At 32.8% G+C, this 13,237-nt stretch overlaps 1 protein-coding gene across 1 annotated transcript in view; it reads left to right on the top strand.

Moving 5' to 3' along the window:
- The window catches only part of TMEM163 (transmembrane protein 163), a 145,643-nt gene extending 132,721 nt beyond the window's left edge, over positions 1-12,922 (top strand). Inside the window, exons 7-8 of the mRNA XM_073647292.1 lie at positions 8,572-8,713; positions 9,248-12,922. Coding sequence (XP_073503393.1) covers positions 8,572-8,713; positions 9,248-9,308 — 203 coding nt within the window. The 3' untranslated portion in view covers positions 9,309-12,922. The remainder of the gene's footprint in view (positions 1-8,571; positions 8,714-9,247) is intronic.
- The last annotated feature ends 315 nt before the right edge of the window (positions 12,923-13,237 follow it).

The following is a 13,237-nucleotide window of genomic DNA, read 5'->3' on the forward strand; positions in this document are numbered from 1 at the left end:
ATGTACAAGAATATAACTACTATAATACTGTCCCTATGTACAAGAATATAACTACTATAATACTGCTCCTATGTACAAGAATTCAACTACTATAATACTGCCCCCTATGTACAAGAATATAACTACTATAATACTGCTCCCTATGTACAAGAATATAACTACTATAATACTGCCCCTATGTACAAGAATATAACTACTATAATACTGCCCCTATGTACAAGAATATAACTACTATAATACTGCTCCTATGTACAAGAATATAACTGCTATAATACTGCCCCCTATGTACAAGAATATAACTACTATAATACTGCCCCTATGTACAAGAATATAACTACTATAATACTGTCCCTATGTACAAGAATATAACTACTATAATACTGCTCCTATGTACAAGAATTTAACTACTATAATACTGCCCCCTATGTACAAGAATATAACTACTATAATACTGCCCCTATGTACAAGAATATAACTACTATAATACTGCCCCCTATGTACAAGAATATAACTACTATAATACTGCTCCTATGTACAAGAATTTAACTACTATAATACTGCCCCCTATGTACAAGAATATAACTACTATAATACTGCCCCTATGTACAAGAATATAACTACTATAATACTGTCCCTATGTACAAGAATATAACTACTATAATATTGCTCCCTATATAAAAGAATATAACTACTATAATACTGCCCCTATGTACAAGAATAAAACTACTATAATACTGCTCCTATGTACAAGTATATAACTACTATAATGCTGCTCCTATATACAAGAATATAACTACTATATTACTGCCCCCTATGTACAAGAATATAACTACTATAATACTGCCCCTATATACAAGAATATAACTACTATAATACTGCCCCTATGTACAAGAATATAACTACCATAATACTGCTCCCTATGTACAAGAATATAACTACTATAATACTGCTCCCTATGTACAAGAATATAACTACTATAATACTGCCCCTATGTACAAGAATATAACTACTATAATACTGCCCCTATGTACAAGAATGTAACTACTATAATACTGCTCCCTATGTACAAGAATATAACTACTATATTACTGCCCCTATGTACAAGAATATAACTACTATAATGCTGCTCCTATGTAGAAGAATATAACTACTATAATACTGCTCCTATGTACAAGAATATATTATAATACTGCTCTCTATGTACAAGACTATAACTACTATAATTCTGCTCCCTATGTACAAGAATATAACTACTATAATACTGCTCCCTATGTACAAGAATATAACTACTATAATACTGCTCCATATGTACAAGAATATAACTACTATAATACTGCCTCTATGTACAAGAATATAACTACTATAATACTGCCCATATGTACAAGAATATAACTACTATAATACTGCCCCCTATGTACAAGAATATAACTACTATAATACTGCCCCCTATGTACAAGAATATAACTACTATAATACTGCCCCCTATGTACAAGAATATAACTACTATAATACTGCCCCCTATGTACAAGAATATAACTACTATAATACTGATTCATATGTACAAGAATATAACTACTATAATACTGCTCCTATGTACAGGAATATAACTACTATAATACTGCCCCTATGTACAAGAATATAACTACTATAATACTGCTCCTATGTACAAGAATATAACTACTATAATACTGCTCTTAAGTACAAGAATATAACTACTATAATACTGCTGTGTGTACAAGAATATAACTACTATAATACTGCCCCTATGTACAAGAATATAACTACTATAATACTGCTCCTATGTACAAGAATATAACTACTATAATACTGCCTCTATGTACAAGAATATAACTACTATAATACTATCCCTATGTACAAGAATATAACTACTATAATACTGTCTCCTATGTACAAGAATATAACTACTATAATACTGCCTCTATGTACAAGAATATAACTACTATAATACTGCTCCTATGTACAGGAATATAACTACTATAATACTATCCCTATGTACAAGAATATAACTACTATAATACTGTCTCCTATGTACAAGAATATAACTACTATAATACTGCCTCTATGTACAAGAATATAACTACTATAATACTGCCTCTATGTACAAGAATATAACTACTATAATACTGCTCCTATGTACAAGAATATAACTACTATAATACTGCCCCTATGTACAAGAATATAACTACTATAATACTGCCCCTATGTACAAGAATGTAACTACTATAATACTGCTCCCTATGTACAAGAATATAACTACTATATTACTGCCCCTATGTACAAGAATATAACTACTATAATGCTGCTCCTATGTAGAAGAATATAACTACTATAATACTGCTCCTATGTACAAGAATATATTATAATACTGCTCTCTATGTACAAGACTATAACTACTATAATTCTGCTCCCTATGTACAAGAATATAACTACTATAATACTGCTCCCTATGTACAAGAATATAACTACTATAATACTGCTCCATATGTACAAGAATATAACTACTATAATACTGCCTCTATGTACAAGAATATAACTACTATAATACTATCCCTATGTACAAGAATATAACTACTATAATACTGTCTCCTATGTACAAGAATATAACTACTATAATACTGCCTCTATGTACAAGAATATAGCTACTATAATACTATCCCTATGTACAAGAATATAACTACTATAATACTGTCTCCTATGTACAAGAATATAACTACTATAATACTGATTCATATGTACAAGAATATAACTACTATAATACTGCTCCTATGTACAGGAATATAACTACTATAATACTGCCCCTATGTACAAGAATATAACTACTATAATACTGCTCCTATGTACAAGAATATAACTACTATAATACTGCTCTTATGTACAAGAATATAACTACTATAATACTGCTGTGTGTACAAGAATATAACTACTATAATACTGCCCCTATGTACAAGAATATAACTACTATAATACTGCTCCTATGTACAAGAATATAACTACTATAATACTGCCTCTATGTACAAGAATATAACTACTATAATACTATCCCTATGTACAAGAATATAACTACTATAATACTGTCTCCTATGTACAAGAATATAACTACTATAATACTGCCTCTATGTACAAGAATATAACTACTATAATACTGCTCCTATGTACAGCAATATAACTACTTTAATACTGCCCCTATGTACAAGAATATAACTACTATAATACTATCCCTATGTACAAGAATATAACTACTATAATACTGTCTCCTATGTACAAGAATATAACTACTATAATACTGCCTCTATGTACAAGAATATAACTACTATAATACTATCCCTATGTACAAGAATATAACTACTATAATACTGTCTCCTATGTACAAGAATATAACTACTATAATACTGATTCATATGTACAAGAATATAACTACTATAATACTGCTCATATGTACAGGAATATAACTACTATAATACTGCCCCTATGTACAAGAATATAACTACTATAATACTGCTCCTATGTACAAGAATATAACTACTATAATACTGCTCCCTATGTATAAGAATATAACTACTATAATACTGCCCCTATGTGCAAGAATATAACTACTATAATACTGCTCTTATGTACAAGAATATAACTACTATAATACTGCTGTATGTACAAGAATATAACTACTATAATACTGCCCCTATGTACAAGAATATAACTACTATAATACTGCTCCTATGTACAAGAATATAACTACTATAATACTGCCTCTATGTACAAGAATATAACTACTATAATACTATCCCTATGTACAAGAATATAACTACTATAATACTGTCTCCTATGTACAAGAATATAACTACTATAATACTGCCTCTATGTACAAGAATATAACTACTATAATACTATCCCTATGTACAAGAATATAACTACTATAATACTGTCTCCTATGTACAAGAATATAGCTACTATAATACTGATTCATATGTACAAGAATATAACTACTATAATACTGCTCCTATGTACAGGAATATAACTACTATAATACTGCCCCTATGTACAAGAATATAACTACTATAATACTGCTCCTATGTACAAGAATATAACTACTATAATACTGCTCCCTATGTACAAGAATATAACTACTATAATACTGCCCCTATGTGCAAGAATATAACTACTATAATACTGCTCTTATGTACAAGAATATAACTACTATAATACTGCTGTATGTACAAGAATATAACTACTATAATACTGCTGTATGTACAAGAATATAACTACTATAATACTGCTCCTATGTACAAGAATATAACTACTATAATACTGCCTCTATGTACAGGAATATAACTACTATAATACTATCCCTATGTACAAGAATATAACTACTATAATACTGTCTCCTATGTACAAGAATATAACTACTATAATACTGCCCCTATGTACAAGAATATAACTACTATAATACTGCTCCTATGTACAAGAATATAACTACTATAATACTGCTCCCTATGTACAAGAATATAACTACTATAATACTGCCCCTATGTGCAAGAATATAACTACTATAATACTGTCCCTATGTGCAAGAATATAACTACTATAATACTGCTCCCTATGTACAAGAATATAACTACTATAATACTGCCCCTATGTGCAAGAATATAACTACTATAATACTGCTCTTATGTACAAGAATATAACTACTATAATACTGCCCCTATGTACAAGAATATAACTACTATAATACTGCCCCTATGTGCAAGAATATAACTACTATAATACTGCTGTATGTACAAGAATATAACTACTATAATACTGCTCCTATGTACAAGAATATAACTACTATAATACTGCCCCCTATGTACAAGAATATAATTACTGTAATACTGCCCCTATGTACAAGAATATAACTACTATAATACTGCTCCTATGTACAAGAATATAACTACTATAATACTGCCCCCTATGTACAAGAATATAATTACTATAATACTGCCCCTATGTACAAGAATATAACTACTATAATACTGCTCCTATGTACAAGAATATAACTACTATAATACTGCCCCTATGTACAAGAATATAACTACTATAATACTGCCCCTATGTACAAGAATATAACTACTAGAATTCTGCTCCTATATACAAGAATATAACTACTATAATACTGCCCCTATGTACAAGAATATAACTACTATAATACTGCCCCTATGTACAAGAATATAACTACTATAATACTGCCCCTATGTACAAGAATATAACTACTATAATACTGCTCCCTATGTACAAGAATATAACTACTATAATACTGCCCCTATGTGCAAGAATATAACTACTATAATACTGCTCTTATGTACAAGAATATAACTACTATAATACTGCTGTATGTACAACAATATAACTACTATAATACTGCTCCTATGTACAAGAATATAACTACTATAATACTGCCCCCTATGTACAATAATATAATTACTATAATACTGCCCCTATGTACAAGAATATAACTACTATAATACTGCTCCTATGTACAAGAATATAACTACTATAATACTGCTCCTATGTACAAGAATATAATTACTATAATACTGCTCCTATGTACAAGAATATAACTACTATAATACTGCTCCTATGTACAAGAATATAACTACTATAATACTGCCCCCTATGTATAAGAATATAACTACTATAATACTGCTCCTATGTACAAGAATATAACTACTATAATACTGCCCCTATGTACAAGAATATAACTACTATAATACTGCCCCTATGTACAAGAATATAACTACTATAATTCTGCTCCTATATACAAGAATATAACTACTATAATACTGCCCCTATGTACAAGAATATAACTACTATAATTCTGCTCCTATATACAAGAATATAACTACTATAATACTGCCCCTATGTACAAGAATATAACTACTATAATACTGCCCCCTATGTACAAGAATATAACTACTATAATACTGCCCCTATGTACAAGAATATAACTACTATAATACTGCCCCTATGTGCAAGAATATAACTACTATAATACTGCTGTATGTACAAGAATATAACTACTATAATACTGCTCCTATGTACAAGAATATAACTACTATAATACTGCCCCCTATGTACAAGAATATAATTACTATAATACTGCCCCTATGTACAAGAATATAACTACTATAATACTGCTCCTATGTACAAGAATATAACTACTATAATACTGCCCCCTATGTACAAGAATATAATTACTATAATACTGCCCCTATGTACAAGAATATAACTACTATAATACTGCTCCTATGTACAAGAATATAACTACTATAATACTGCCCCTATGTACAAGAATATAACTACTATAATACTGCCCCTATGTACAAGAATATAACTACTAGAATTCTGCTCCTATATACAAGAATATAACTACTATAATACTGCCCCTATGTACAAGAATATAACTACTATAATACTGCCCCTATGTACAAGAATATAACTACTATAATACTGCCCCTATGTACAAGAATATAACTACTATAATACTGCTCCCTATGTACAAGAATATAACTACTATAATACTGCCCCTATGTGCAAGAATATAACTACTATAATACTGCTCGTATGTACAAGAATATAACTTCTATAATACTGCTGTATGTACAACAATATAACTACTATAATACTGCTCCTATGTACAAGAATATAACTACTATAATACTGCCCCCTATGTACAATAATATAATTACTATAATACTGCCCCTATGTACAAGAATATAACTACTATAATACTGCTCCTATGTACAAGAATATAACTACTATAATACTGCTCCTATGTACAAGAATATAATTACTATAATACTGCTCCTATGTACAAGAATATAACTACTATAATACTGCTCCTATGTACAAGAATATAACTACTATAATACTGCCCCCTATGTATAAGAATATAACTACTATAATACTGCTCCTATGTACAAGAATATAACTACTATAATACTGCCCCTATGTACAAGAATATAACTACTATAATACTGCCCCTATGTACAAGAATATAACTACTATAATTCTGCTCCTATATACAAGAATATAACTACTATAATACTGCCCCTATGTACAAGAATATAACTACTATAATACTGCCCCTATGTATAAGAATATAACTACTATAATACTGCCCCTATGTACAAGAATATAACTACTATAATTCTGCTCCTATATACAAGAATATAACTACTATAATACTGCCCCTATGTACAAGAATATAACTACTATAATACTGCCCCCTATGTACAAGAATATAACTACTATAATACTGCCCCTATGTACAAGAATATAACTACTATAATACTGCCCCTATGTATAAGAATATAACTACTATAATACTGCCCCTATGTACAAGAATATAACTACTATAATTCTGCTCCTATATACAAGAATATAACTACTATAATACTGCCCCTATGTACAAGAATATAACTACTATAATACTGCCCCCTATGTACAAGAATATAACTACTATAATACTGCCCCTATGTACAAGAATATAACTACTATAATACTGCCCCTATGTACAAGAATATAACTACTATAATACTGCTCCTATGTACAAGAATATAACTACTATAATACTGCCCACTATGTACAAGAATATAACTATTATAAAACTGCCCCCTATGTACAAGAATATAACTACTATAATACTGCTCCTATGTACAAGAATATAACTACTATAATACTGCCCCCTATGTATAAGAATATAACTACTATAATACTGTCACTGATATATTTTAATACTGACATATAGTAAGAGTTATTACGGTAACGTTTTAGCAGGGTAATTCTCGTCATTCGGAAACAGCATTTTAGCAGGTTCCGTCATTCCCTTTTGGTGCCAGAGGGCACATTAATCTATTCATGGGGAGGATGCGTGTCTCACTATGATTTTGGAAATTACAATTGCTAACTTTAATCAAATATTGATATGTAATAAAGAATATGAAGGCAGCACAGAATAGTTATTGTGTCACAGCTTGGATTTTACATTTAACTGCCCATGTGCAACTAATTCCGACCGGAGAGAAAATGTAGAATGGTCAGGCCGGGTTCACTCAGGGTATTTATGTAGCAATTTTTATTTATATATTTTTTTTGCTGTGTAAGACTTCAGTACTCTTACATATCTGGATAAGCATGAACTTAATTATTAAAGGGAAATGAAAACTTTCTATAAATCAAGTACAATAAAAAATAAACAACTTGTTTTTCAGTGTCCAGCCAGCAGTGTAAAGAATGGTGGAAATTTATAAATATTCAGTGAAAATAGCACTGATGGCATGGTATATAGGTTGCAATTTACTAGGCATATTACATGTGAAGCACTTTTTGCCATTCCTTTATTTAGTGCATTTTATGACTTCTCCTTTTTTTTCAAAACTTGTCTAAACTTTTGAAGTTGTAAAAAAAAATAAAATTAAGCCCATTTTTCTTAGAAACCTTCCATATGCATTATACTCCAGTCACATCCAAAGCTGCATTCTATTATAATAATATACTTTGTGCTGATTTATTTTCCAGGATTTAACTCTTTAGTGGGCGGCATCATGGGATTTTCCATTCTTATAAGCGCAGAGGTGTATAAACACAATGCTTCTGTCTGGTACCTGGATGGAACTGTCGGAATCTTGATCGGACTTATAATAATGGGATACGGGATAAAGTAAGTAGATTGTGAGATTACTGTAATTATCTGGAGCACAACGAAGGGGGTAGATAGCAATTCCACCCATGTTCAGGTACCGCGGGGGCGGGGTCTAGAGACATCATGTAGAAAGCCTCTAGTTTTATAGATGGCACATGGTTGATACCCAACTGTTCTACCAAACTGGACTACAATAGGTTCCGGACACTGTAAAGTGGGAATTTGTGGGAATTTCTGTGCTGTTTGGTGTTTATTTGCTTAAATCCTGTCAAAAATAGTATAGTTGGGAGGCATGTATAAGGGTCTTCCACCAATTTCACTACATATATATAGTCATCCAAGTCATGATGCCCTAATGTAGCAAACTATAGCCGAGAAGAGAAGTCCTTTATCACAGGACCTGTAAAGTTAGAGCAGGTCTGCCAATCAGAAAGTCTGAACAAGAGCCCCGCCCCCGAGGAGCTGAATAGCGCTGTAAACAGTGTGGACATTCAATAGACACTTCTGGTTGCATTTTTTTTTCTCATTTCCATCTCTTTTCTTGACTTGCAGATTACTATTGGACATGGTTCCCCGAGTGAGGCAGACCCGCCATTACGAGATGTTTGAATGAAGACGCCGAGGGGATCTTATTTACCTCCTAAATCTTTCATCACAAATGACAGCAGCAAATATTACAATGGTGTGAACCAAACTTATATTGTTGGGTTAAAGAAAAACTATAAAATAACCCGTGTGCGCAAATTAACATTTTTCGGACTGGTGTGTGATAGCCGAACTTCACGTCCTGAAGAAGGAGCGCACAAACCTTCGGGAAATGGACTTATGTTATTTGTATCTATGACCGTTCTCTACATATCTACAGAAGGAACCCCGTCTCCGGAATTTGGCCGACTGTGGGCGCATCGGCTGATTGACGCTGCAGAAGACAAAATAACAGAGTATTTTTCTAGATACATATATATTATATTGGGCATAGTGGCTTCATGAACTCAGTATACGGATTATACCTTCACAAGCACAGAATGAACCACACAATTGGGAGCACAAAGACAGAGCAAACAACATAGCGAAAATCACTCACATTCCATAGTCAAATAGAAATAATCTACTACCTGCTTCTTGTCTATAGGGGCGGCGTACTAGTGGGACTAAACACATCTTAGTTTGTCAGTGACTGTGTTTGAATGGGTTTCACCTGTGACAACCTTTTTCTGTGAATCAGAAATATGTTCAGAGCAGTTGTCACTCTATTTGACAAGTCATACTTCATGCATTTGCCAGCAGAGGGCAACAATGAGCACAAGAGAAAGCTGCCTCCAGAATAAAGATAAAATGAAATCTTTGCTTATTCTTGGGTCAAAATCGGAGGAATATTAAGATATGTTTTATCTTTTAATTCTAAATGTAATTCTATATCTTTATAGCAGCTCCAAGTCCCCTGCATAAGTACAAACTGAAATGGTAATATCCTGGTTTCCTGCAGCCTCCACTAGGAGGAGCTCAGGAGCTCATTGCGTACAGAACTCAATAATAGTATGCTGTAAGCTCCTGAGCTCCCTCTAGTGGAAAATACAGGTCAAGTCAGAAAAAAAAGCTCTATCCAAATAAAAAAGTTCTGAATTTTAGATGAAGCTGAACTTTAAGAATATTTCTTGTTACACTCATAGTACTATTAAAGGGGTCTTTAAAAGCACATTTTTAAGCTGACGATAGAACTAAGAAGGTGGAAAAGTCTCAAATGGTCTCCATAATTTTCCTTGATAGAAATGGGGATTAGCAGCCGCTTATCTCCACAGCCTTGTAAAAATAATGGACCCATTCGGGCTTATTAATTCGTACAAAGAGGTGGGGTTACTGTAAATTAGCATAAAGTGGAAGTTCCCAACAGTTTGGGGTGTGTTCCCAGGTTACTCAGGGGTGGGACTTAAAAAAGTTTCATGATCAATCCTGCACAGCCTTTTATTTGTAATGACCACAAATATATATATATATATATATATATATATATTAACCATTACCTCCATCAAAACACTGGATGACGCAGCGTATGACGACGGCATCGAATAATTATTCTATTTTTATGAACACACGGGTGCAATAAATAAGGTTTCGGTGAAGGCAGTGGACATTCTGAGGGGTTTCCTCTCCCGACGCTTGTGGTCCGGGACAGGACGGGTCTTTCTTTTAGTATTTTGTGGCTGGTTCGTTATCGTTCCCGATATGTCTCGTGTTGTATCATATGGAAAGTACAACAGGGTGTTAAAATGCAAATCTGTAGTTTAAAGCAATACAGGTCTCGTTGGCGGAGACGTGGCGAGTATGACACATGCGATAATAATAAAGCACAAGTAGGAGGGTAAAAAGTATCAGGTCCAGATAGAAATAAATAAAAATAAAGTTTTACTGTAACAAGGCAATTACTGGGCCGTTTCCACCCTCGGACAATATGAACATAACAAACATAAAAACTTTCTGCAACTTTTTCTATTTTAATGGGAATACGACCCTTTCACCCTTTTACTTCCATGTAGGGGAAATAAAGGGACAACTCCTCCGATGTAATGGATAGAGAGGGCTTACCCAGTTCCACAACTTTCTAACAGTTTCTGTTTCATCTCCGCTTCTTTCAGTGAATGAAAATCATATTAAATTAAATGAGACTGACACACTGTAACGAGCTCTACACCTGCGTCACAGACACAATGTGGACACATTTACAGCTTCTTAAAGTGAACAAGAAGGTTTCCATTCACTGACAGCAAGCAGACATCGAAAATGGGTCCCCCGAAGTGACATTCGGTAATTTGCAAACATTCGCTTGTTCCTGCCTTTCGATTGGTAGTTTGAAATGCTTTGACCAATCAAAATGGATCGTGGTGATCGGCTGCCCCTATCATATAAATGGTATTGGCCAATTATTATTATTGATGCCTTAAGGGGTTCAATTCTTTTTGGGGTAAATTCTTTCCCTTCATAAAAAAAAAAAAGCTTTCTCGAGATGTTTAAATTTCTAAAATTAAATTTTCCTACTGTTTTGTGTATGCATCTTCTGGGCAGAATGATGTGTCTCCTTGGTAACAGACTACAAAGAAACTGCATGTGTAGTCTGATCCAACAGTAATGTCAACGGCCTCATCTTAGGGTTTGTTCACATGTAGCTTTTTCCTGCATCTTTTTTTCTGCATGGAATTCACAGAGAAGATTTTGCTCATTTTTTGATGCATATATGAGACTTTTTTTGGTCTCAGTGGGGGGAAAAACTAGAATAAAAAATGCAAAAAAAACAATGCATTTCTGCCTTTTTTTAAAAAAAATAATGCACGGGTTGAAAAAAAAGCACAAAAAAATGCACAGAGAATAAAATTTTGGAAATCGCATTCATTTAGCTGCTACTGTAAAAAAAAAAAAAAAAAAAAAAGCATCATAAATGCAACATGTGAACAAGCGCCTTACTCTAGACGGTAGAACAAGAGACAAAGTTTTGCACAGAAGCTGCAGGAACAAAACTGAGAAGTTTTAAAATCAGATCTAGTTGTTTTTTTTTTTTCTTTAGATGCATGGAGATAAAAAATAAAAGTTGTAATGGTGGCCGGACCCTCTAATCTCAGAGTTGGCGCAATTCCTTTAATTGTGAAAAAATAAAATGCGGAAAAAAAAAAAATATAAAAAAACTTAACAATTAAATTGTCAAATGAACAAAAGGGAAAAGAATATAAAAAGTTGTAACTGTTCACATTTACTATGTTTAATACGTGCGATTTATTTTTGTAGCTATTTTACATCCGTGTAGAATTTGAACACATTTCTGTTACACGACGGCCGACAGTCACGTTCCATATTAGCCTCCATATTGGAAAATGCGGCGGTTCTGTCCACTTTTCCGTAGCGCTGCGGTAATTCCGGATTAACCCGAGGCGTTTGGCGAGCAGAATAGTTCTTGACTGTCTGTTGTTTTTAGGTAAAAAATTGATTCTATATCCAAGTTTTCTGGACATCTGAAACCTTCTCAGTAATTTATTACAATTGTATCGTAATTATTAACATTGACGGTGTATTCCCTGAATGTAATGTATATTTTAACGTCTTCCTTAAAGAAGGTGCATTGAATTCTTTGCTGTACAGGGGCCTCCAGCATCAAGTGACTGAGTGATGCATTACGGCGCCCCCTGGTGACAAAGGAATAAATTACAGTCTTTCAACAATAAATATTTATTCAAAAATAAACGTGTCTGTCTCTTTTATTTTAATGTATCGAATGTAATATCCTAAACTCCTCCCTAGAGGAACTATTTTAAAATCAGTTACTTAATGCCTCCATACTGCTGCCAAGATGCACTTAATGGGATAATACTTTTTATAATCCAGTGCGTCTAAAATAAAATAAAAAAGTGAAGAAACTTCACAAATATTCTGTGTTAAAAATATCCTATCACTTTGTGTACAGCGTGTTGCTCCATAATTACAGACTACAAAAAAATCCTACGTAATACAATCCTGCATCTACATCTACAGTTTTCTGTATACAGCTCCGGTGCTAAA

The sequence above is a fragment of the Phyllobates terribilis genome, unplaced genomic scaffold (assembly GCF_046119375.1).
Source record: "Phyllobates terribilis strain yellow unplaced genomic scaffold, ASM4611937v1 Scaffold_9__5_contigs__length_417890890, whole genome shotgun sequence".
Taxonomy (NCBI): domain Eukaryota; kingdom Metazoa; phylum Chordata; class Amphibia; order Anura; family Dendrobatidae; genus Phyllobates; species Phyllobates terribilis.